This window comes from Strix uralensis, chromosome 1 (assembly GCF_047716275.1).
Source record: "Strix uralensis isolate ZFMK-TIS-50842 chromosome 1, bStrUra1, whole genome shotgun sequence".
Taxonomy (NCBI): domain Eukaryota; kingdom Metazoa; phylum Chordata; class Aves; order Strigiformes; family Strigidae; genus Strix; species Strix uralensis.
Genome location: NC_133972.1, coordinates 51,649,588 through 51,675,532, shown reverse-complemented (window position 1 = coordinate 51,675,532; position 25,945 = coordinate 51,649,588). Strand labels below are relative to the sequence as shown.

General features: G+C 42.9%; 1 protein-coding gene across 1 annotated transcript in view; it reads left to right on the top strand.

Moving 5' to 3' along the window:
• The first annotated feature begins 19,737 nt into the window (after positions 1–19,737).
• Positions 19,738–25,945, top strand: part of PIP4K2A (phosphatidylinositol-5-phosphate 4-kinase type 2 alpha) — a 121,200-nt gene continuing 114,992 nt past the window's right edge. Inside the window, exon 1 of the mRNA XM_074866030.1 lies at positions 19,738–20,059. Within this exon, the coding sequence (XP_074722131.1) occupies positions 19,919–20,059 (141 nt within the window). The 5' untranslated portion in view covers positions 19,738–19,918. The remainder of the gene's footprint in view (positions 20,060–25,945) is intronic.

Here is a 25,945-nt window from a genome sequence, read left to right as displayed (position 1 = left end):
GCTGTGACTCAATGGTACCTAATTTTACATGTACAGATGAACAGGAAGGATGGCTTCTGCTTTCAAAGGCCGCAGAGGAAACAGGTTTATGAATCTCAGTATGAAGATCTTATGTAGAACCTCTTCAACATTTCAAGTTGCACACTTAAAAATAATTACTTTGTATGTAACTTAATGATATGTTCATGACTCCTGATGAAATGAGATCAATATGTATGTTTCAAACTCAGTGTTTCTTTTTATATATTAGTACAACCCCTAATTTGGGAATGAGGGAGTTAATTCCACTCTAATTACCTAATTTTTATCCATGCTGAAACAAGCAGAGCAGCAGCACCGCACTTGACTGTAAAGTGGTGGAGTTTTTGATTCTGCTGGCACATTGGAAGGCTTTTGGACCATTGTGCAAATTATAGTATAATGCAATACCCTAGAAGAAATAATTATACCCAGCCTCTGTAAGACAGGAATTGCACAGAAAAAACTTGGGCCTTTTAATTTGGTCACGTATAATGTATGAAACGCAGTTCTTCCAAAGCTAATGGAACCAGAGGGAGCATTAAGATTATGACTCTCTTAATATATTTTTCCATTTAAAAACTGGGGTCAGACTAGAACAGAGCAAAAGGATGAAATATGATTTAAGTACTAGAGACCAGTGTACAGAATAATACAAAGTGAAAAACACAGTTAGCATGTGAGTAACTCCTTGGTGCCATTGCGTGTCTGAATATCTGCTCTGTAAGCTGCCATTTCAATAACAATATATACATTGTGGGTATGGCAGGTAATACTGAATCATTACCTGTTTTTTTGCAAAACCTTCAGAAAGGGTAAAGCATAATATTATTGTGTGTGTGGTGGGGGAGGGAGTCTTGGTAGATCTCTCTACCATTTCTTTAAAATTAGACATAAAAAAGCAACTTTGTTTTGTTGTGGCTAAGGGGGATTCTGATTAGTTGTGTACCAGTACAGTTCTCAGGTTTTTTTAGTATCTTTTGACATCTTTGTAGCCTGCACTGTAGCAGGATCCTATATTGCAAGCGGTAGAGGATATATTCTCATTCATTTAGTAATATTGAGTCGTACTTTATTTAGCCATTAGCACTTTTTGAATTTAATGGCAATATTTGGGGAATGAGGTGTCCCAGTCTGGCCCTTTGCAAGGGATGGATGCATTCAAGCTTCTGAATGTGCAAAAAAGCAGGAACATTTCAAAGAGGCCGTGTGACAAGCTGGTCCCTGAAACTAAAACTGTGGTATTATCATGGCATGCATGATATATGTAAGATGCCAGTAATCCCAAAAGGCAGCTGAAATTTCCACACAGTAAGAACAATTTTATGATATGTGATTCTCAAAAGCAATGAAATTACAGTGAAATATGTCTAAATTTCAATTCCAAAGACAAAAGAGGGGAAGAAACAGAACTCTGCACTTCACAGAAGGGGCAGTCTCAAGCAAATTTCAGGTTATTCCATTTCATTCTCCCAGATGCTGAGCAATTGATCCATGCCTTTAATCATAGTATAATGAGAGAGATAGGGAAATACAGTGTTCCTAGAGAAACAGAGGCTTCTTATAACATCTGTTGACTCTGTATATCCAGTGGCAACCGGAAAACCTCCAAGTTGAATAACAGGTAGGAGTGAAGGGTGAAGAGTTGCTAAATTGTGATGAAGCTGCAGCATAAGTGAAAGTTAAGACAAAAGATTGGTAGTGACATATTTTATACTTGCAGTTACAGAATCACAGAATGATTGAGGTTGGCAGGGACCTCTCCTCTGGAGGCCATCTGGTCCAACCCCTCTGCTCAAGCAGGGCCACCTACAGCCAGTTGCCCAGGAACATGTCCAGAAGGCTCCTGAATATTTCCGAAGAGGCTTTTCTTCTGTAATTATGTGAAGAATTAAATTGTTATTTTCATATTAAGCATTCTAGGGGTAAAGTGAACTCATGTGAAGTTGACAGATAGATGCTATGTTGCTTCCCTGAAAGGAATGAGTATGGCCAAATGGTCTTAAGAGAAATGCTTTGAATGCCTGCAAAAACAGTGCAGATTTGGGATTCGCCAAAGTTGAGTTTCCCCTCACATGGAAAAGTGTTGACAACTGAGTACTCCAATTTCAGTTCAGGAAAACAGTTTCCAGGGATGTACATTTTGATCTAGACATCAATGTTCAGGAACCCTAAATCAAGTACTTCTCTACCACCAGCAATTGTCCATGTAGGTACAACTAGCCCTGCTGCTGGCTGAGCAGAAATCAAGCCCAGAAATCGGGTTGACCTTGCAAAATGACATCCCTCCTAGTAGGTAGGGTAAGTGTTGCTGTTGGCATCCACAGATGTTGATGATGCGAGCCTGCTCTACAGAGGAGGGGAGTGCATCAGAGAGGGGTTTTTTTAACTGTCTTTAAAGGTTTTGTGTCATTCAGAGAGACATGCAAAATGAATTGTCTGATTCCAGCCTGAAAGGCGAAGACTTGACAGTTTTTAACAAAGTGATGGCAGACCAAGTCATAGATTATAAACCATTTAAGATGGTTGTATCGAACAATCATCCATCATACCTGAAATGCCTTGGCTGAAATTCAGAGATCTCCATTTGAATCATGTAAAGCATCTCACAAGCTAGATGACTTTTTGGAAAGTGACTAAAAGGGTTGAAGATTAAAATGCTAAGTAAAGTAAACCTAGTTGCTGTGGATCAGGTCTTCAAGGCTTTTGACAATGATGTGAAGAAAGAAGCTTGAACTTAAGCCTTGAAAAGTCAACAGCTTTTTTGTATGTGAAAAATAGAGTCCTTCACTGAGTCAAGAGGGCTGGGGCAGAGCAGTGACTATGGCCAGACCATACCATGTGCCAGGATGAGGGCCCTCCTGGCAGGCATAATGCAGCGCCTCTTGGCAGGAGGCAAACATGGAGAGAGCGAGCACATCCTACCAGATAAGCCCATATTGTCACAGTGGCACAGTTGGCAAAGACTTGTGCCCTGTTTGCCAGAAGATACTGATTCATGTTCCTGACTGCCATTAACTTGTACAGCCAATTTGTTCTAACCTCTCAATGTCTGCTTTCCCCATCTGCTGAAAATCAGTTAATTAACAAGTCAGCTATAATTTGTTCCGTGCTTTCGAAAGCTAATATGAAATATAAATGTCAAATACTACTAGTAAATTCCATTGGGATACTTTATAAAACTTCTCCTAAAATAACAGCAGGTTCTGCCTAGCAAAGGACGCACGTGTCCCAATAGCTAAAAACTTCAGGTTTCTCTCAGCAGAACAAGGCCCAGCAGGTAGAATGTGCATTTTGGGAAGGGCCAAAATACTGGAAGTTTCTCCCTATCAGGAAGCTAAGAATGCCCAAAGCAGCCTTAGAGGTGGGAAGCACAGGGTTTCATTCCAGTTCAGACATTAAGGCTGCCTGTGGCTTGCTCCCTCTTTTCCCTCTTCCCATTGCAGCTGTTTGCCATGGTGTGGTTGTCTGCTGTGCCCTGAGGTCCGGCTGTACCTGACTCCATACCAGTTCCAGTGCTCCCTTCCTTTTGGGCTATGGCCTTTCCTTTAAACCATTCATTTTCATTTCCAAGGCATATATGTTTTTACCAAGGCCAGTGTAAGTAGGTCCCAAGTTACCCAAGCAGTGCTTCTTTGGGCAAAATTCTCCTCAATTAGAGTTGTTCTTCTGTGCTAAAATCAAAAGAACCAGTCCTCAGGTGTCATTATTCACATTTGCTTCTCTCTAGGTACCAGTTTGAAGTAGTTTTACCATAGAATACCTATTTTTCAGGAAGTTCTTTTCATCTGAATGTTTTTCAAGTGCACTTCTCCAGTGATAAATATATCATCAGTGACACTTTCCTTCTCCTCAGTTCCCTCCTTTGTGTATATTTGGCATGATGACTCTCTACTCAAGTGGTTAAAATATTGTTACAGCGCTTCACTACTACATGCAGTGCAGAGCTAATCTTTCTGAAAGGACTTAATTTGTGACCAGAACTCTTTACTGAGGTTCAGCCCAGTCAGCTGACCAGGTGAAGTCAATGAGGGTATCATTTATGCTGCTGAACTTCTAGTACCAGAGAGGATGTCAAAATTTAAAAAAAAAAAAAAAAAAAGGGAAGAAAAAAAATCTTCATATTGGAGGCTGAGTTCTGAGATTGATCATTACTTGTAAACTTGACAAATTTCACCTGGAAATCATGGAAAATATGTCTGCCTATTTATGGACAACTTTCAGAATGAGATTTTAAAATGCAAAATTTTCCACTCCTGTGGGAATGAGTTATGAAACTCTCCAGGACAGTGGTGAAGCTTTTAGAACGGGAGTTTTAACCAGTTCAGCCAACAACCTTAACCCTCTTATGTTGATGTTATTCACATGGCTGTAAATTTTCACTTACATCCTATATTCTTACATTTAATGTGTCTATCCACTTTGTTAGACTGTTGTCTAAAATTAAAGTGCAGTTCTTAAAACACTTAAATGTAGGAATCATTTCAGAGCTGCAATACAGAGAAACTACTTTCTCCTATAAATTGCTAACTGCTTTTGTAATGATTTTTTTCTCCTTTCAATTCTTACTATTACTATATTAGTAATTACTGTTTAAGTATTACTACTATTATTAACTAACAAGTGGAGTGGTAGATGGAAGAACATTAAGAATTGAGTATATAATTTCCTTATGTACCAGCTTGGGATACTCTACAGCTAGACAGCAGGTACTGTCAGGGAATGGTGCCTTGGGGATGGTGTCTGCAATACTCCTAAAATGCAGCAAAGAGCTGACCAGTGTAGCTCTCTGTGGATGGAAGAGAGGGCATTGCATTTTCCTCTCCAGCTTGTTGGGGCTAACCACAGCACAGACCATTCCTTTACCATACCCTATGCTCTCTGACATGCAAATACTATTTTCTTCATAAAAACCAAATTAATATACAAAAGATTACATGTATGTTTAAATAGTTCCTCATGCAAAAGATATTCATACTTGGCTTTTTTCCTTCTTATCCTTAGAGACTGTTAGAAGCAACAATATTTCAGACTTATTGAAATGCCTAGAGAAATACATCTTTCTCCTTGAGAGATTTGTTTCAAGCCAATACTGCTTTCTGCCAGTGAACATGACGAAGGACAGAGCCAAGAGGAACCTGGTAACTGATAGAAAATATCACAGTAATGGATGAGAAAGCAAATTAGTAAAATACTGATGTGATAAGTCATACAAATTGTTTCTTTGCTCTGAGCAAAAGGGGAAACATGACTTGCTATCTGACAGAGTAGGTCACTTTGATGGCATACTTCATGAGACCTGCTGTCCCAGCAGAAGCTATTTGATTTCATTTATAAGGTAATGCTTGTTTCAAAAGATCAGTCTCATTCATGCTTCTCTGCTATTCCTTTTTAAATATCTAATCTAATGCCTAAACCTCCAAAGTAATTTTCTTGTCACAAAGAGCATGCAGAAGAGGAAAGAAAACACTCACTGCTTCCTCCCTCCCTCCCTCCCTTTTCATTGTATCATTTACTTGTCTCTCCTTCATTTCCTTTTTTGTCAGCTCTTCCCTGCAACAGTCCTTCTTCCTTCTGGCTGATATATTTGTTTATGTGTGTCTGCATAGTTGTGCAAGCAATAAATGACAAGGAATAATATTTTCCTGTGATTTTTTTAATGGTGTCTTCACAGCATTCTTTGGTAGTCAGATAATGATTGTGAAAAAAAGATTCTGCCTTCCACTTAGGGAAAAGAGCTGACTTGTTTGCCATGTTTAAGAATGGCTGAAGTCTCTTCTTTGCAATATTCAGCAGCCAAAATAATAGGGAAAAGGACATGCAAATATCAGGTTACATGGTTATATTTACTGGAGTTTTCTCTGCTTTGGAAATAGAAGAGACCCCACAATCTGCCACAGGTTTTCTTTCCTCCCCCGCTTTCCCTGCAGGAACCTGAACAGAAACCATGTGGTCTGCAAACTGTGAGCAGCATGGAAATGGTTTCTTTCCCATCACAAATATTTAAGCATGTCTGACTTTTATTTTTGTTTTGACAATTTTCTGTTAGTAAATATTGGTTTTAAACTGAAAAGTAGGGTCTGCAACAGTAAGTGTGGTGTTGGTCCAGTGTCACCAATACTCTGCTTCTCATATTCAGCACAGCCTTTAGGCCTTGGAGCCCTTCTCTACCATGGGGCAGTAGTTTAAGACATTTCTTAAGCTTGAGCTCAAATCAAAATATAGTTGTTCAAGGAACTGAAATAACACACTGGAATGCATGAATATTTCATTCATAGACAGTCTTTATTCATCCTTGCTTCAAAGCAAAACAAAGCCTCTTGGCTTCCTCATTGTGTTCTTCAGCACAGGATGGGAACTCTGCCTTAATTTCTGCAGGACAGTGCAGTACCTAACATCAAAGAGCTGCCATTTAGATCAATACAAAAACTCCTGCCGCGCTGCACTTACCCTGCAGTTTGCAAGCTTCTCAGCTGCCCTTTCTGCCTGCCTTGCAGAGGAAATGTGGCTGCAACTTCATCTGCAAATGTAGAAACAGCATGAGCATAAGTAAGTTGAGGGCCAGACTAGCTGTGGTTTGTGGCATGACTTCTTTTGCTTCCATTTTTTGCCACTCTAATCCTACCCACCCCACACATGTAAAACTGTATACTTTAGAGACAGCTTGGGCATGTATCAGTTGTTCACCTGTCATTTCATCCTTTTTCCCTCTACTAATGAATTAATCACCAAGCCTACTTTATATGTCATCACAGACAAGATGCTCTCCTGGTATTAATTATTATAACTTCTTTGATTTTAAAAGAACTATGCATTTTTATGTAAGAAAAGGAACTAGCTGGCATTGAGATGTGTTCTGTGCTTAGAAAAGGCATTCCTTTTTGCCTGTAGTAACTCGCATAGGTAATTCTATACCCTGCCTTCATCTGCATTGTGTCAGTTGTACATCCAGTCTCTGCTGGATATTGGTCTCAGGCAAAATAAATACAAACTGGATTCTTGAACATTTGGGGGAAAAAAAGAAAACAGGTAAGAAAAGTAGTTTAAAACAATGTAGAATACATTTATAACTGATTATAAGCTATTATAAATCACATACTTATATTGTGTCACTTTAAGTTTAAAATAAAGCATGGCTCATATTAATTGACCATATTTTTACCACCACCAAAAATGGGGGAAGACTACCTTCATTTACTTGTCAAAACAATATCTGCAATGTAAATGGTGCTGGACCTAGCCCTGGCCATAGCTGCCTTCCCAAGTCCTCCACTACATATTGAATAATTTTTGGTAGTGATGCAACACAATCAGTTTGGAGCAAACTGATTAGGCTCCTGCCTAGAATGGCTCTTTTTTCACTATGGGACCACTGGCTTTCTCTAAAGCTGAATTCCTAGAAATTATCATGCTTCCCTAGTGAAACTGAAGAACCTAAAGCCTGTTAGTTCTGAAAACAAACCTGGGAGATGGGCTGCTGAAGACCGCTGTGAAGTTTTCTATGACATATTATAATGATCAAAGCTTTGTCTGCACACAGGTCACATTGTTTGAACAACACTAATAATCCCTACTAATTAATCTCATACCAGGACTCTGGTTACTGACACCAAGGCACATGTGCAGACTGAGCAGTATCTTATCATCCCCATGATCGCCAGGAAGTGCCACCTCCACTGCTAAAGCTTACCAAGGAAGAAACCCTGAGCAAAGAGGCACATCCTCAGCTCTAGAACAGCTGCAATTACTTTGTTTAACCTACTTTTTAAAACCAGAATAGGCAATGAGCCACAACCTCTTAGGGTAGAGGATGTCATACGTGTAAAAAAGTGCTCTTATGGTGTAGCAGTTTCTCCTAAGAACAGGAAATAACCTACCTTTGCTAGTAAAATTGTTTAGTATAAGCAACTGCAGTCACCTCTGCACTTGTATGACTATTTACATTGAGAGTTACACTGCTCATTTAATGGCAAAACATTAACAAAAAAGAATTGTGCAAATCAGGCCTCATACATGTGTTTTCAAACTTGCGACAGTGAAGAGTTTTAGTAAACTGAACTCAACCATTACCACTACCTTACATAAAACAGTTGTGGTCTTGTGGCTTACAACTGCTTAATCATATCAAGGATGAGACCAATCACAGGTTTGCAACACATTACCATACACTCAAAAGCCTTTCTCTTTATTCAGGTCTACAGCACATTATGCAGTTTCTTGGAGATGTCACTAGAATCAGCCTTGTGCCTAAGCAGCTCTTACACCATTCTTCTGCTCTTATGAGAAATGACTTTCATTTTCTCTGAAGTCCTTTGAGTTTTACATAATAATTACAAAGTAGTTAAGATGGACAAGTTTTTCTTAATATTGTTTGGGGTTTTTTTCCTTTCTTATTCTGGTGTTTATCACGTTGATTATTTGCATTTATTTTATATAAAATAATAATTTAAATGTCTATTGTCATCAGGAAAGTTTTTTAGCCATTAAAACAGATTTAAGGAAGTGACTGTAATTTCCATTTTCATTTCTTGGAAAATGTGTATTTGTTATGCAAAGCAAAAGAATTTGAGACAAGATTGTTACCTAGGGTAAAAATTTCTCTAGCAAAACCATATCACAATTTACTGAAACCTAAATATTGCAAGTTTTTTACATTAGAATATAAAGGTTCCTTAAAAGGAGAGACCTGATAGATTCTAACCTTCTAATAGCATATTAGGGTCCCATTGTAATTTTTTTAATTGATTGAAATAATAACATATTACAAACAAGCCATAAAGAAAATGCAAACTCACATCTATCTTGGAGAAGGACAGAAGGAGTATCTGAGGAAGTACAGGCTACTCAGCTGAACTGCACTCCCTGGGAATGTTACAGACAGAATTTTCCTACAAGCCATTTCCAAGTGCAGGAAAGATAAGAAGGTGATTGGGAACAGCCAGCACACAACTATAAAGGGCAAATTATGCCTGAACAATGATTGCCTTCTGTGATGAGATGACTTGCACTGGGTGAAGGGAGGAGCACTGAGTGTTGTTTACTTTGATTCTAGCAAGGCCTTTGATACAGTCTCCCATTATCTCCTTACAGTCAAATTAGTGAGGTATGAACTCTGTAAGTGGGTTATAACATGGGTAGAAAATCAGCTGGAACACTGTGCTGGAAGAGTTGTAATCAACAATATGAAACAGAACTGGTGACTGGTTGTACAAGTGGCATCCCTTAAGGACTCAGAGTGGGGATAATACTGTTTAATATCTTTATTCATGACCTGGGTGGTGGGATGGAGTGCACTCTCAGTGAGTTTGTAGTCAATATGACATTGGAGGGAGGAGCTGTTATGCTGGGAGGACAGAGCTGCTGTTCAAAGGGTCTGGATAGACAGGAGAATGATCTGACAGGAACTTATGAAGTTCAACAAGGGCAAATAGAATCTGGGATCTTGCATCTGGGACAGAATAAATGGTTTGTATTAGCAGAAGTGCAGCCACCTGTTTGGGGAAAGTGTTTATTCCCCTCTATTCAGCACTTGTGAGGTTGTATCTGGAGTGCTGTGTCCAGTTTGGGGATACCTGGGACAAGAAAGGCATCGACACACTGGTACGAGCCCAGTGGAAGGCCACCAGGATGGTTATGGGTCTGCATGACACACTACGTGAGAACTGGCTGAGAGATCTTTGTTCAGCAGTGAGAAATGAAGGCAAAGGGAAGGTCTTACTGCTGCCTCCAAATACCTGATGGGAGAGGAGAATAGAGAAGACGCAACCAGGCTCTTCTCAGAGGTGTCCAGTGACAGGACAAGCAGCAACAGACACAAGTCAGAGCATGGGGAGTTCTTATTAGATATATGGAAAAATGTTTTCCCTCTGTGGGTGGCCAAATACTGGAATCAGAGAATAATTTGGGTTCGAAGGGACCTTTAAAGGTCATCTAGTCCCACTCCCCTGCAATGAGCAGGGACGTCTTCAACTAGATCAGGTTGCTCAGAGCCCCGTCCAACCTGACCTTGAATGTTCCCAGGGATGGGGCATCTACCACCTCTCTGGGCAATCTGTTCCAGTGTTTCACCACCCTCATCGTCAAAACTTTCTTTATATCTAGTCTGAATCTACCCTCCTTTAGTTTAAAACCATTACCCCTTGTCCTATCTCAACAGGTCCTGCTAAAAAGTCTGTCCCCATCTTTCTTATAGGCCCCCTTTAAGTACTGTAAGGCTGCTATAAGGTCTCCCAGGAGCCTTCTCTTCTCCAGGCTGAACCACCCCAAAAAGGGGAAGGTTGCAGGATTTCCTTCTTTGGAGATTTCAGAACTGGAATGGATGAAGTCTGGAGCAAACAGATGTGTGGTGAAATGCTGACCATGTGAATTGTTTAAGTGTACGTAGGGCCAGATGTTTTAAATGTTACTCCTTTTAGATACCATATGGATACATGTGAGACCTGGTTTTCACAAGGACTGTGCTGCCAGAGCCTCAAGATTCAGTTGTCAGTGCTCAGGGTCTTGGTATGTGGTGTTTTCTGTCCAAATTGGAGGCATCCAAAATAAAAGGATCTTTTTGTAAATTGAGCTTTGAAAACTCTGTATCTTACTTTTCCATGACTTTCATGAGACTTTTCCAGGGCTAACCTAACTGGCATTAACGCAGCTTTTCAATGTCTCAAAAAAAAAAAAAAAAAAAAAAAAGCTAGAAAGTCCTATAGCAACATTGAAAGAGCGCACAAACGTAACCTTCTCTTAAAACAAAAGCCTCAGTAACAGTGGCAACATCTAAATTAGAACATGTGGGAACAACTGTAGTTCTCTTACAGTTCTTCAGCTATTGTAGTTCCTGTGATTAACCACAGTAAGCAAGAAATGCTAAAATGGCATATGCTAAGGAAGATGTATTTCTGGCCTACAAATTGAAAAGTCTGCTGAAGTGCTGTAGCAGGAGGTAAAATCCTTCCGAAATTTTGTAAATAATAAAAATCACAGCTAAAGAATAATGGAACTTACAGTGTTTTTTACCAAATAAGCTCTGCAACAACCATTTTTTATTAAAAGATGTGCAATTAAAGAAATTAAATACTACATTTTATTTCTTCATCTAGTATTAAAATGTGTGTCCTTTTATATTTTAAAGGTTATTAAAATCAGATACAGGAAGCTTAAAAACTTTTCAATAAGAAAAAGAGCATATTTGGAAAAAAGATCAGCTTTTAGACAGGCACAAGTGCAATTAATAGATTATTCAAAGTTACATTTATTACCTGATGTTGAGCAAAGTACCTTTCAAGTTGAAGAATAAACAAGATGTATATACAAAATGCCCTTATTAAGCTTACATGTATCTGATACCATTCATAAAATACCACAATTTTGATCTATTTGCCAGGGGAAAAAAAGGTTTATATATTGTTTTATATACTGCTCTCTAACCCCCCAGCTGGAACAACAGTGTATAGGAACAGTTCTGCAATTTCCTAGCTGACTACACCTGATAAAACAGGAGTTTGGATCAACAGAGACATCAGAAACTCCCAGTTACTCTAGAAAGCTGCACACAAACAACTCAGAAGTTTGAGCTGTAGCTGCTATGAACCTAGAAAGGGTTAAAAGCCTTCACTAAAGAAAAAGGAAGAGGTTAGCCCTTAAAGACTATATAAGCTGCAAAACCTGGCAGTTGTGGCTTGTTAAACTGCTGGGAGGTGGAACTGACAGCTGTGCTGCCTAAGTGGGGGAAGTCATAAAAGGGAAGCAGAGGGCCCCAAAGGGAGTGGGATAGTTGGGCTTTAGCCTTTCTCTGCCTAGGGAGAATTCACTTTGAACTAAAATGGACACTGCTACTGCTGGATGCTGATCGCAGGGAGACTTTTAGGTGGCTTGTTTATGGAGAGTTGAACAAGGTGAAAAGAAGCTGTCCTGGCTTCCACTGCTTCTAGGATTGTGACTAAAGGAGCTATGCCTGGCTGTACTAATTTCCCAAGCCCAGACTGGAGTGGGCTGTCTGTTTTTTCACCTTTAAAAAAACCAAACAAGCAAAAAGAGAAAGCATTGCTTAGGTTAGCTGCCTGATCTCTAAGTGGGGCTGATAGTCTCTTTGCAGGCATTTGGTTAGGTACTGTGCTTCCTGTTGAGGAACAGAGGGAAGTTGGTAGTGCTTAATGAAATGTCAGAATCCCTTCTGCTTAAGAAATTATTACATTGATTTTTGTAAATTAATTTTAGTCATTTTTATCTTATATTTTAAGTTTTGTTCCATAGACTCTTTAGAATCTTCTGTAATAATGTGAAATTCTGTGAATCCTGCAGCTCTTGATGGCACATCTGAAAACTGGCATGCGATACTTTCTGCCTGTAAACACATGTAGCCAGTAATCATTCCCACATACAGATTGTATTTGTTCTTCTGAATACAGAGCAATTAAGGAGGCTGCATTTTAAATAGTTTATAGATACTGGTTTTCTATTTCTCTTTTTCTGTTTTACAAATGAAGGAAATGCTTTGTCTTCAAAATATTTGGTGTGGTCTTTATGTATTTCCAATAAAATGGTTAATAATTAGACATCCTTGTAGTTTTCATGCTCTTGCAGCAGATTAACTCACTTCAGATATTATTTATTTTCGTCATGTCTTTAAGACACGTTCTTTAAAAAAGTGGCAGTATTTTAGAATTACAAGCGAGATTTAAAGTAACCCAGCTTGGCTTGAAGTGACATGTGCCCAGACCAATTTATAGAGTAATGGAACAATTTATGAGTCTGCCTTAGCTGAAATTAGTTTCTATGGCAGTTGGCCCAGGGAAACTCTGTGAGCCTTCTGTTCTTTGCAGCTGCAGAAAATAATTGTAAAGGGAAATATTACCTTCCAGTAGCTAGGCAAAGCCTCACAAACTATGTGAGATCCCTTTCCTTAAAATTAGAGACCCTAATTCACCAGTAGAATTGTTTTTGATGACCAGTAAAACAAAAAGCAAGTGATTCATGTACTTTTTTCATACTGGAATAAAGTAACAAATTAGAAAGTGTTATGTTTAAACAATAATGCTAAACAAAACTTTGTGGCAAGTGTCAAAAAAAGCAAATAGATTTGAGAAGTGAGCTTGCTAGTTATGGCTAATCCCAGATTTTTCTTAAAATTCAAGGTGAGAGCTCCCACCCTTGTTTTAATTTATTCTATTGATGAAGTCAGTCAAGGGCAGCCATTCATTAGCACAGTCTTGCTAGATCATCCTCTTGTCTTCTCTCTCCCCTGTCCATAGCTTCCAATGGAGATCATCTTGCACCAGAAGTGGGACGAAGCAGAAATTTTAGTACCAATGGTAGAAAAAAAACCTGAAGCAGACAGAACAAAACAAAATAAATAGTTTTCCCCAGGGTTATTTTGCAACTTGTTACAAGCCCAAAAGATCTTCCTTTAGGTCTCCATTGAAGCTTCTAAATATACTCTGTTCTATTAATGACAATAAACTACTTCATCAGAGGCAAAGCATGTTCTGTGCTTGCAAAAAGATTAGCTTAGTCCACTGGTGATATCACACCTATTTAATAAAGTTTCCAAGCACTGTGAATTAACTCTGTGCTCCCCTATTCAGTCCTTGTGGAGTGCAAAAGCTTTACATTCAGTTATCAAAAAAGTCTGGACACCACTGAAGGAGTCTCAAACACTTGTATATCTGGGGGGGGGGATGTGGGGTGTGGATTTCTTTAAAGTCGAGTAGGAAGTGCTAGTCAGGATTTGAAATGCACAGTAACTCAGAGAATTAATCTCCTCTTCTATTTTCATAAGTGTTCTTACCAACACTGGTACCTACAGATCCTGGGCAGACTTCCAAGAGCCAGCTAAGGACCCACTGCAACCTCAGAGAGGTCGTACTGTCATAATTTGGCCCTTCAGTCTCCTGTCAGTGCCTGGACCATCACCACAGCATCTAAGTTAGTTTGCTCACAGTTTATCTGTGAAGCCAAACCAGCAGCTCTGCCTGAAGTGCAGCATGAATACAGTTGTGGAGATACATTGCCCAAGAGGTGTCTCTCCGCAAGCACTACAGGCAACATTACACCAGGTTTGGTCTTAGCTCTGAAGTTTTTTAATACTGTCCCAGAAGGTCTTTCGTCTCCCAATATTGTATATGCACCATGAATGCTGACTGCAACTCACTGCTGACTCGCAGTGTCATGCTATAAAAAACTGTTAATGGACTGAAATACAACTGCCATATTATGCCAGGCTGTATGAACTAAAACCTCCCTCACGCATGCACAGAAATGTCCGTAAGGTGTAAAGGAACAAAGAGAAGATCTGGGCTGTGAGCTCTCTGTCTGAAGGGAGCCTATGTCCGAGGCTCAGCCTCCAGTAGGATTAGGGCTACAGTTAGGATTAGAGTTGAGGGAAGGACAGCCTGCTGCTGCAGCTGGAATGAGGTTACAAAGGAGCTTCAGAGAAAACCAGTGAGGTGCAGAGAGAACCTGGAAGGAGAAATGTTTTGGTGTGGGCACTGGTGGGGTGTCCTGCCTCACCCTGTGGTCATGACTGGGGCTGAGAAAAAGAGAAATCCGAGAGAAGGGCTAGAGCTGCAGTTGGAGTGGGCTAGAAGAGGGCTATCAAAATGAAGGGTGGGCTGCAAAGAGAAATTGGCTCCAAGAACTTTTTGCTGTGGGCACTGGCGGAGGGCCATGTCTGAGGCTCAGCCTCTGGTTGGGCTTAAAGTCAGGGTTAGGATTGAGAGAGAGAGACAAGAGCTTCAACTGCAGTGGGGCTGGGAAGGAACGGATAACTGGATGTGTAGGCTGCAAGGAGAATTTGGTTGCCAGAGGTTTTTGGTTTGGCCTGGTGGGTTCTAGTCCAAGGTTCAACCTTTGGTTGGGTCTATTGATATGGCTGTGTGGTGGGTTGACCTTGGCTGGCCACCAGGTGCCCACCAAGTCACGCTATCAACTCCCCACCCTCAACTGGACAGGGGGAGAGAAATATGACAAAAGGCTTGTGAGTCAAGATAAGGACAGGGAGATCACTCGAAAATTACCATCACGGGCAAAACAGACTTGACTCAGGGAAATTAATTCAATATATTGTCACTCAGAGCAGGATAATGAGATATAAGAACAAATCTAAAAACACCTTCCCCCCAACCCCTCCCTTCTTCCCAGGCTCAGGTTCACTTCCGGCTTCTCTACCTCCTCCTTCCAAGTGGTGCAGGAGGACAGAGAATGGAGGTTGTGGTCAGTTCATTATGCATTTTCTCTGCTGCTCCTTGCTCCTCAGGGGAGGACTACTCACACTCTTCCCCTGCTCCAGCATGGGGTCCCACCCACAAGAGACAGTCCTCTATGAACTTCTCCTTCCCACAGGGTGCAGCTCTTCATAAACTGCTCCAGCGTGGGTCCCCCACGAGGTCACAAGTCCTGCCAGCAAACCTGCTCCAGTGTGGGCTCCTCTCTCTCCATGGGTCCACAGGTCATGCCAGGAGCCTGCTCCAGCCTGGGCTTCCCACAGGGTCACAGCCTCCTTCAGGCACATCCACCTGCTCCAGTGAGGGGTCCTCCAGGGGCTGCAGGTGGAGATCTGCTCTCCCATTAACCTCCATGGGCTGCGGGGCACAGCCTGCCTCACTGCTGCACCATGGGCTGCAGGGGAATCTCTGCTCCAGTGCCTGAAGCACCTCCTCCCCCTCCTTCTTCACTGACCTTGGTGTCTGCAGAGTTGTTCCTCTCACATATTCTCGCTCCTGTCTCTGGCTGCAGGTGCGCAGCTTTTTTTCTCCCTTCTTAAATATGTTATTGCAGAGGCGCTACCACCGTCGCCGATGGGCTCGGCCTTGGCCAGCGGCAGGTCTGTCCTGGACCTGGCTGGCATTGGCTCTATAGGACATAGGGGAAGCTTCAGGCATTTCCTCACAGAAGCCACCCCTGTAGCCCCCCTGCTACCAAAATCTTGCCACGCAAACCCAATAGAGGCTAGGGTTAGCCTTAGGCTTGAGAGAAAGAGAGAGCCTAGAGCTGCCCGAGGAGTGGGGTTAGAAAGGAAGTGGGCTGCAAGGAGAATGTTTTGGTGTGGGCATTAAAAGGAGGGCTGCAGCATATGGTTAGGTTTATGTCAGGGTTAGTTAGGGCTGAAAGAAAGAGAGAGCCTAGCATTCCAGATGGAGGGGAGTTAGAAAGGGGTTTTGAGGGGAAGTCTAAGCTCAAGGAGAACTTGGCAGGGCTGCCTGGTCTGAGGGTCAGCCTACCGTTGTGGTTGGAGTTACAGCTGGGGTTAAATCTGACAACAAGAGAGAGCCTAGTATTGTAATTAGAATGGGCCTAGAAAGTGTGGGGTGCAAGAAGAACTCGGCTGCAAGAATTTTTTGTAGTGGATGCTGCTTGGTAGTCCTGGTCTGAGGCTCAGCATACAGCTAGTATGAGGGTTAGGGTTAGCACTGGGAGAAAAAGAGCGCTTAGAGCTCCAGTTCAACGGAGTCTTGAAAGCAGCTGCTAGTGAAAAGCCTGGGCCACAGAGATAACGTGGCTGCAAAAACTTTTAGGTGGAGGCACTGTTTGAGAGGCCAGGTCTAAGGATCAACATAACTGTCAGGTTTAGGGTGAGGTTTGAGGTTATGGTCGACAGAAAGAAAGAGACAAGAACTGCAGCTGGCTTGGAGTTAGAAAGTGACTGTCCCAGGGAAGTGTAGGCTGCAAAGAGAACTTGGCTGCAAGAACTTCCTGGTGTGGGCACTGGCCGGAGACCATGCCCAAAGCCCAGCATATGGTTTGTGTGAAGGTTAAGATTAGAGTTGAGAGAAAGAGAGGGCCTGGAGCTGCAGCTGGAGTGGAGCTAGAAAAGAGCTTTGAAAAGAAAGGTCATGGGGTGGAGAAAATGGGGCAGAGAGAGCATTTTATTGAGGGCACTGGCTGGGGACGCTGAGCTGAGGCTTAGCATAAGGTTAGGTTTGCTCTCAGGGTTAGTGTTAGAGCTGGAAGAAAGAGAGAGCCCTAGAGGGGGGAGAGCCCAGCTGGAGGGGAGGTAGGGGTTTGAAAGGGAAGTCTAGGCTGCAAGAACTTGGCTGGGGAAATTTTTGCTGTGGGCACTGTCTGGGGGGTGTGATCTCAGACTCAACCTCTGGTTAGTTTTAAGAGGTAAAGTTTCGGCTGAGGGAAAGAAAGAGCCTGGAGCTCTGGTTAAAGCACAGCCAGAAAGAGATTTCCCAAGAGGAACGTAGGCTGCAAGTGTAATCGAGTTTTGTCTCTTCAAGCAACCCCTGTGTCCAGCTGCATGTATTTCATGGATTCAGTGCAAAACCTGTGCCCACAGAGGTCCATACGGGATAGACAGGTACAGGCAACCAACCTGTTCTTGGTGCTTAAAACTGCGGACAACAAATCTTTGCCCCAGACCTTGTTGTGAAGATAGCCCAGGCCCTTGATTTATTTTAAATCTGCTGTAAAGGTTACTGTCAACATCTTTTGTTCCTCTGATAAAACAACCTTCCTTGGTAAGGATTCATATTTGCAGGGAAGAGCTCTTTAGAATCTAGGCCAAGATGACAAGAATGTCTCCTGGAAAAAAAGAGCAACTTCATTCCTCAGCCTTGCCTTCCCTATAGCAAATGTACCAAAATATTTGTTGTTTATTACACATCTATAAACCAAAATGCTTCACTATATGGATTTATTCTGGAAAAAAGATGAAAGACACCTGTGTGACAGATGTTAGTCACACTGATGTGGGCAGCATTGTACGATGCTCAGATGTCATGTTCTAAGCATAATGTAAGGAATAAAATGGGTACTGAACTCTTCTGAAAGTCTGACTTCAAATCTATATTTAGGCATCTAAGTGACCTCCTTTTATTCAAAGGTGCTGACTATTCAGCTTCTTCCATTGACTGCAGTAGAAATATAAGGGATTTTTTTTGTTGTTGAATCTATCTGCAAGAAGAAAAATTACAGTTTAGTCTCTCTGTAACTCCTAAGTAACTCCTTGCTCTTAAAAAAAAAAGACAGAAAATGAAATATAGCGTCTCTGTTCTCTCCTTCTCTCCATAAGATGCAGAAAAGGGACCATATAATAAATCCCAGTAACTGCTTCTATGCAGGACAGAGATTAAACACTGCTGGTTTGGATTTCAGCATGACAGATAACTTTGTTATTGGGATCTCAAAGGCAAAAGAGAAATCAAGAGGACAAGACACCTGAACAACTGTGGTTGGTGTCGGCGGTTTTTAAATTTAGAAGCACCTGTGTAAGTTTGTGTCAGGGCCCTGAGTTCACCTATTGACTTTAGTTGCCCTGAACAGCCTCACCTGGGAGCACCCTCTGCCCAGGACCTCCATTTAAGCTCAGGGAGGGCTCAGTTTAGGTCTTTGCCTGACTTATGCTGTAGGTATACCTGTCTCCAGCACTGTATTGTGGCTACATGTTGGGCCTATATGGTAGGTAGCTTGCTGGCAGTCCTGTTTCTGGACCTGCTCCTGAATGTACCCTGTGCTGATGTTGTGCTTTCCTGCGTGGGCCAGGTTCATCACCTCAGCTTCTCTGGGACTGCTGGCGTGTGCTCTTGCCAGCACCTGGCCCTGCCCACTGTGCATAGACCCTGTGGGACTGGGCCCTGTCGTTGAGGCCCCTGCTTGGACTGGGATGACCCTCGGCTGCTGGTTGGTCCACCCTCATGGAGCAGTCCTGCTCTCACTTCTCCCCAAGCACCTGGTGGCCTTGCTGAATGACCAGCTGATGAGTAACACAAGACCTACAGCAGGCAGGTCAGTTTGTGTGATTCGGAAGTTGATGATTTACTGTAAATGCACAGAAGATGAATGCTCTGCGTTATCTGTGTGTATTGACCCTGAACAGCAACTGCAGTTGTCATTAAGGTTCCTCATTATACAGCGGAGGAAAGTGTATGTTGTGTACAATGTTTCTGAGTCAGGCAGGTGTGCCCTTGCAGGATGTCATCTATCACTGACCATGTCCTCTGTGGCCATAGAAGCGGCTAACATTTTAAATTTTTTTGCTGTAGGTATAAATAGAGGGGTATAGTTTATACTATATAGTTTATAGTAATACTTCTGCGGGAGACCGAGTATTTGCTGCAGGCTGGCTGAAAAAAATTGCTCTGCTCACAGGTCAGGAGCAGTTGGCAAAGTCCTACCTCAGAGAGCTCTTCTCACTCCTAGAGGTCTCTCTACGGGGAGGGGAACCGGAAACTTGAGTATTACAAAAACTGCACAAAGTAGCTATGCATATGATTAGTTAGACAAAGATTAGGACGATGGTAGATTTTGTTTCCCAGAGGATCTGGAGATGAGTGTGAGGGTGGGAAGCGGGGCAGGGGATGAGAACCACCTTCTTCCCCAGGCAGGCGCTGAGCTGGGTTTCATCTCCAAAGGCCCCTCTCCCCTCAGTGAGGAGACCGAGGGCAAATCCCCCTTCCCAGCCCACCCTCGCACTCTCCCCTCCTGCCTCACCCCACCTCCTGCCTCCCGCCCGCCCCCTTAATCTCGTTTCCCCCATCCTCACCGCTCGCCCCCCGCCACCGACCGCCGCCAGGCCGCCGGCTTCCCCACAGCGTCCGCGCAGGCGCGAGCCTGGGCGGGGGGCGGCGGCGCAGGCGCGGTGGGGCGGCAGGAAACGAAACTCCGCCGGCGTTCCCGCGCTGGCTGCGGGGGCGGGGCGCGGCGGCGCGGTGCGTGGCGGGCGGCGGCTCCCCCGCGGCGGGGGGGGAGGCGAGGGGGGGGGGCGGCGGGACGGACGGGGGCGGGGCCGCGGCGCGCGAACGGGGCCATTTCAGCGCGCGGCACCGGCGGCCAGGCCGGGATGCGCGCGGCATCCCGCGGCTATCAGTCTGCCGCCGCCGGTCGCCTGCCCCCGGGGCCCTGACTCGCCCCTGCCTTTCTCTCCTGCCCTCGCTCCCGCTCGCTCGCTGCCGCCGCCGCCGGCTGCGCCATGGCGGCCCCCAGCAGCATCGTGCCCGTCATGGCGAGTAAAACCAAGACCAAGAAAAAGCACTTCGTGGCGCAAAAAGTGAAGTTGTTCCGGGCTAGCGACCCGCTGCTCAGCGTCCTCATGTGGGGGGTCAACCACTCGGTAAGCGCCGCGGCTCAACCCCACAACCTACCGGCCGCCCCGCCGGGGCATTGCCCCCGCCGGCGGCTACGGGGGGGACACGGAGGGGACCGGCGGGAGGCACGCGCCGCCGGGAGCCGCCCGCCGGTTGTCGCCCTCCGCCCCGGCGGGGGGCTGGGAGCGCGTTACCGAGCGCGGTCAGTGCGGGCGGGGGGCGCCGGGGGAGGCTGCGGTGTCCTGCCGGGGCGCCCGCGGTAGCCCGTGCCCGATCGATGCGCGGTTCCGCTCGTTAAGCACCGTACGGGTGGTGCCCGTGGGGGGACGGTGCTGCCGGAGCCGCTCCGCTCCTGCCGCCACCCGCCGGCGGGCGTTGCATAAATGTACTGCGGTTAAAAAAAACCCCAACAAACCCCAGTTATTGGCGTGTAACTGGCGAAGTTTTTACCGTCTTCCGTGCAGTTCGCTTAAGCAAGTGTCTCCTGACGGTTCTGTGCGCTTGGGGGAGGGGGAGGAGGGCCGGGTTTTGATGTGGTAAAGCAGCAGAATTGCAACATTTGCGGAGTGCTATATCACCCTGCGGATGATGGGCTGCTCTGTCTTCAAAAGAGTCCCCGTACCGGGTGCGGTAATGTTGAACTGCTGCTGTTAAGCGTTAAAATTAGGAGCCTGGTAAAGATGTCACATGGCTCGGGCATTATGAGGCTCAAGTCGCAGCTTTACATCTTTAAATAGCTACCGTGGCAGGTTAAAAGTGTGGAGCCCAAAGATCACCAAAAATCAAGGTATCAGGGCAGTCGAGCCAAAAACTTACTGCCTTCTCTTGGTGGTGCAACGTCCAAACACTGGGTTTATACGGGTTAGTTGTTCTTGGTGCGTAAGAGCTTGCAAGGATAACTGGCAATGTGCAATTTGTGATTAGACTACAGATTTTATAACAGCTTCGTGAAACGGGTAAAGCCGTCTGTAGTATTAACTTGGTGTTCCTTTTGTTTCCTACATATCCAAATCCTGGGGGGTTTTTCTTTGTGTATATTTTGGTAGTTTTTGCCCAAAGCCTGGAGGCTGAGCATCATAAGCACTGTTAGATCTGTGTTAAACAGCACAGTGCCTGAAGTGATGATCTAGGGGAAATGCTTCAACTGTGCATATCAATATGGTATGGATGACAGAGGAAAAGCTCTAGTGAGGTTGAATAGTCTGCTTAAGACAGCCCTGTGAGTCGGTAGGAAATGGTGACAAAGGATTTCAAGTTTTCAGTAGGTCAGTTGTAAGCAGTGACATCCTATGTCACAAACTGAGAAGCGACTAGATATTTATCTACAAAGCAAAAAGATCTCTAACTCTGGAAGTGCACCATATGCTGTTTGCCAGAACTGGGCTTAAATACACGAGTTTCTTTTACTGCTTCTTTAGTGGCTAGCATTATTTATAGAAAAAAATCCCAAATAGGCCTCTTTAATGAAAGAAAGCAAGCTGATAATTACAGAGTGAGAGACTTCTGCTGAATGGCAGTGCGCTAGAGATCAGCGGCCTCCCTGGGGAGAGAGAGGGACGATCTCTGAGGAGAACAGAGATCTTCCTGTTACAACAACTCGTTGCTACATGTGTTCATGCTGGAAATAACCACTACTTTCAGAGGAAAGTCCTCTCCGGTACAAATAATAACAAAGTAAATAGTGACAAACACAACACTGTACATTACTCCTGTGGTTATGTACTGTGGCATGCATAGCTGTTCCTGTTAGAAAATGTAATAAAGAAGCGTACTGGTTCATGCACATAATTAAAAATTATAAACTAAAATCCCTTCATGAGAGGGCTCAAAGCACGAGCTTAGCAATACAATAGGCTCAGAGAAATGCAGCTTCATGTTCATGTGAAGATGATGGTTGTAGGTGTAAGCATCTGCTGCATGTTTGGCAGCTATTTTTCCATTTCTCTACCCTGCTGGAAGGTGTAATCATGAATAAGGCCCCATGGAAACAAAATGCCTCTGAATGAGAGAACATGGGGGGGAAAAAAAGTTAATTTGCTGTGTCCAAATCTAAATGCCTCTTCTTAGCCAAGAACACAGCATTGAAGTGATGCAGGCTTCTCTGTTAGATGCTTACCCTGTCAGTTTGTAATGCTTGATGTGGCACTGTCTAGCAAATGAAAATAAGTGTTCAGTGTGGTTGGACTCTGTTACCACAAATAGGAATTTCTCATGGAAGAAATACGAATTACATGTGTGGATTCATTAAGAATAGTAATTAAGGATCCTTAGGTTTCTTAGCGGAATAACCACAAATCCGTAAGTAAAGGTTAGACTGGGAAATGAGCACAGATCATAGTTCATGATGATAGTAATTAAATAAACTTAAAACATAGTAGTCATCTGAAAAAACATATTTAAGACTGCTTCCAGTGTGGTGCATATCAATTAGTGAGACAACAGCAGTCTCTGAGTCTTACTAACTGTCTTGGGGAACAAGTATGTATTCAAATGGTGAAGCTGAGATGCAATTCCCACACTTCTGACAGGATGTGGCATATATTGGAAGGAAGCACTTGGTGAAGATAAAAAAGGGGAAAGCGGGCTTTTTAACTGTTTGATCTTGGGGCCAAAATACCACTATACTTGATAGTTGATTTTTGGAGGATTTTCAGGTTTTAAATTGAATGTGTGAAGAAGCTCCATCTAAAGCAAAAGTTACAAGAACTGTTTTCTTAACTCTCCTGTCTTAGGAGGAAGCATGACATAAAGGGAGATCTTGAGCATTGGTGTCACAAAGTAGAGGGTTTACTGCAAAGGTGTGAATCCCTGATGGGGGAAAAAAAAAAAACCAACCTGCAGGGAGGTGTCTGTTACCAAAGGTTCTTATAAATTACACCACCCCCCATCCAAGAAACTGAGAAACTGTAAGCAAATAGCTTTGGTGGTCTCAGTTGTTCTTTAAGTAGAAGTAGAGAGATACCTAATGCAAAATCCTGCTTGGTAATGCAGTCGAATTCAGTAGTAACTTAGAAGGGCATGTGAGGGGAAAACATGTAAACACTACCCAAATACCTTAAGAAGCAAGAAAACATGTGCTCACCTTCAGAGCTGTAAAATCATTTCTTGATATGCTGAAATATGCTGTTGAATGAAACTTTCTGCTAAGTGAAAGGGAAAGCAACTGTGTCCCATTTTGTAGTTGAGATTAGAATACTGATGACTTGCAGTAGCAAAGACTAACTGTTGGCGTGCTTGGATCTTGCAGGCATCTGCATCATTAAGAGTTGATCTTATCTTGGTCTCTTACTGTGTGTCAAAGATAATCTGGCTGTGCTACTGAAACAAATACTTAAACTCAGTGGTTGGTATGATTTAAAGCTATATTTTTAGCTAGTTAACATAGTTTACAACTGGTGTGGTAAATAATGTCTTTATTCTTACCTCTGTGTTGTCACTGCTGCTGGATTTCCAGAAACTGTGGGAAGGAGAAGAGGGAGGGAAGGTGGCATGTAACATTTTGCCCAGTGCTTTTGGAAGTAATTCTTCCCTCCTTGTTTTCTGTGCCAAAAATGAAAGCCAGGGATTGTGTTTTCTGCAGCCTATGATGATAGTCCCAGGCACAATGATGGTGAGTCTGCTCTCGCTTGTGTTGGTTGCCTGCTTCTGTTAGAAGCTTGTTAAGAAGGCTGAGAATTTGTAGGAAGCTAGGCTTAGGTTCTTCAAAACATATCAGTCCCAAAGATGGAAGAAAATGAATAGAAGTGGGAGTTTTTGTAACAAATTTTGAGGTAAAGGATGGACTGCCGGACACCTCACCTACTGTGTCAACCATTAAATTAAATACATTTATAAGAAGAGAATGAATGCATAACGGAGTTATTGAGCATACTGTACAAGTTTAAAAAAAAAAAGCAACCAAAACCAAACACACACCCCTGCCCCCCAGCCCCTGGAATCTGTAATCACCATCTGTTTCTTGGATGATTAAAAGCTGATCTAAAAATTTAGCAGCGCCTGACTTTTCAGTGGCACTTGCTGCCTAAAAAGCAAGTGGAACAATAAGAATACAGGGATCAAATTACTTCTCCTCCCCCTGCCCCCCCCCTTCCCCCAGCATATCACAGAGTATGTCAGAAAAACTATACTTTCTGTGGCTGAAGAATTCAACAGATAATAAACTCCATAACCTCCTTCAACTGCTCACATGAGGCACTGTAAGCCTGATGCTACTGTTGCACTCTTGGCTGTAATCTGGTTTGATCTTTTTAACAAAAGTGGAACAACAGCATTACAGGATAATAAAAGGGGTGAGAGCCGTGGGACTCCTCTCTCCACCAGTGTAACTCCTGGATTCATTCACTGTTACAATTAGAAGTGGGGAGGAAAAAAAAGGGTGATAAGTAAATACATCTTTTCCCCTCATACATACTAGGATGTATTTGATCATGTTAGGAAAGCTTCTATATCTCTACAGAAAGCTATAAAATGTCTGTGTTCTTGTCAGTTTTCAGTTTGGGGTTTTTTCTTAGCTAGCATAGTAGTCTTCCCTGTTACAAACTTTTATCCAGACAAATACACAAATAGCTTGCTTATTCATAACTGTCCTTATGTTTTAACAAGTCACTGAAGAGCTTGTTAGGTAAATGTGTATCCTCTGTGGCATAAATCAATTTTCTTAGTACTGACTTACCTAGCTTCTCTCCTAGGAAGTTCCTATCCTGAAACATTGCACATTTAGGAAAATGACAATGAAAAGAGCTTATTAAGTAGGTCATTAGAAAGATGAAGCCTAGGTTATGCCCTCTGGAATAAAAACTGCTGACTTATGTTTATGATCAGTTTCCTTTAAAGAGTGGGGGGAAAAATCCACAAAAACAAACCCACAGCACTCACTCCTAGCAATATATCTTCATACGTTATGGGAGTTGATAACTTCTGGGTCCTTATTTTTAATATACTCTTAAATGGTGATGAGACTAATGACACCCTGAGGATATGGAACTATAATGTTGACTCATGGCATTGGCTGTCAGCACAACAGGTTGGTTGGAAACTGTCTTGACATGGGGAGAGCTACTCATCAGCTGTGTTGCTAGTATTTGTATTTAATGCAGAATATCACTACTGCAACTGTGCTTTAAATGGCTTTTCAAAATGACTGAAACAAAATAAAACTAAAGTTACTGATGTTAGAGTTAACTTGAGATTTGTAATAGTGAGCTTGGAAAAAACCAACAAACCTTATTGTTTAATGGAAGTGGTGGTAGACTACATGGGAGAAGCCTCTTTCTAAGAAGCAGGAAGAAACAATGTATTAAAAAGCATTGATTACAGCAGAGCAGATAATAAAGCAATTAAAACTGTTTTAAAATAAAGTCAATCAGGCAGTCAGCCCAGATATTTGTATGTAGAAAGAAGGAAGTAGAAGAGGAAGAGCTATTTATTGAAAAACTAGTTCTTTTTTGGGTGTACTGCAGAAATTGATACTGCTTTTGCAACTGAGTGGATGGACTAGGAAAAATACAAATTGTGTAAATATTTATTATGGTTAGGTTAAAGTTAGTAAACTTTCCTACATGAAATACAAATGGGAGTGATATTTCATGTCCTTCTCTGAACTATTGAAAGGGATAGCTTTTATTGGAGAGGAGATGGGGAGAGCTATGAAAAGAGTTTCAAAGCTACTTTCGGTAGTTTCTGCCGCTCTAAAAGATAAGGTGCTGCAGAGGCTAGGGTTTTTTCTTGCCTACAGGTTTTTGAAACTGAATTTCATTAACCAGAGTGGAGAGTGCTGGACAACGTTCAGTGAAGCAAACAGGCAGCACAAATTTGTTTTGCTGACTTAACTTGGTCATCTTATTTGAGTATCCTGCACCAGATGCCTTAAGAAAGTGTCTTTAGGGGATTATTTCTGGATTCCTTGCACATTA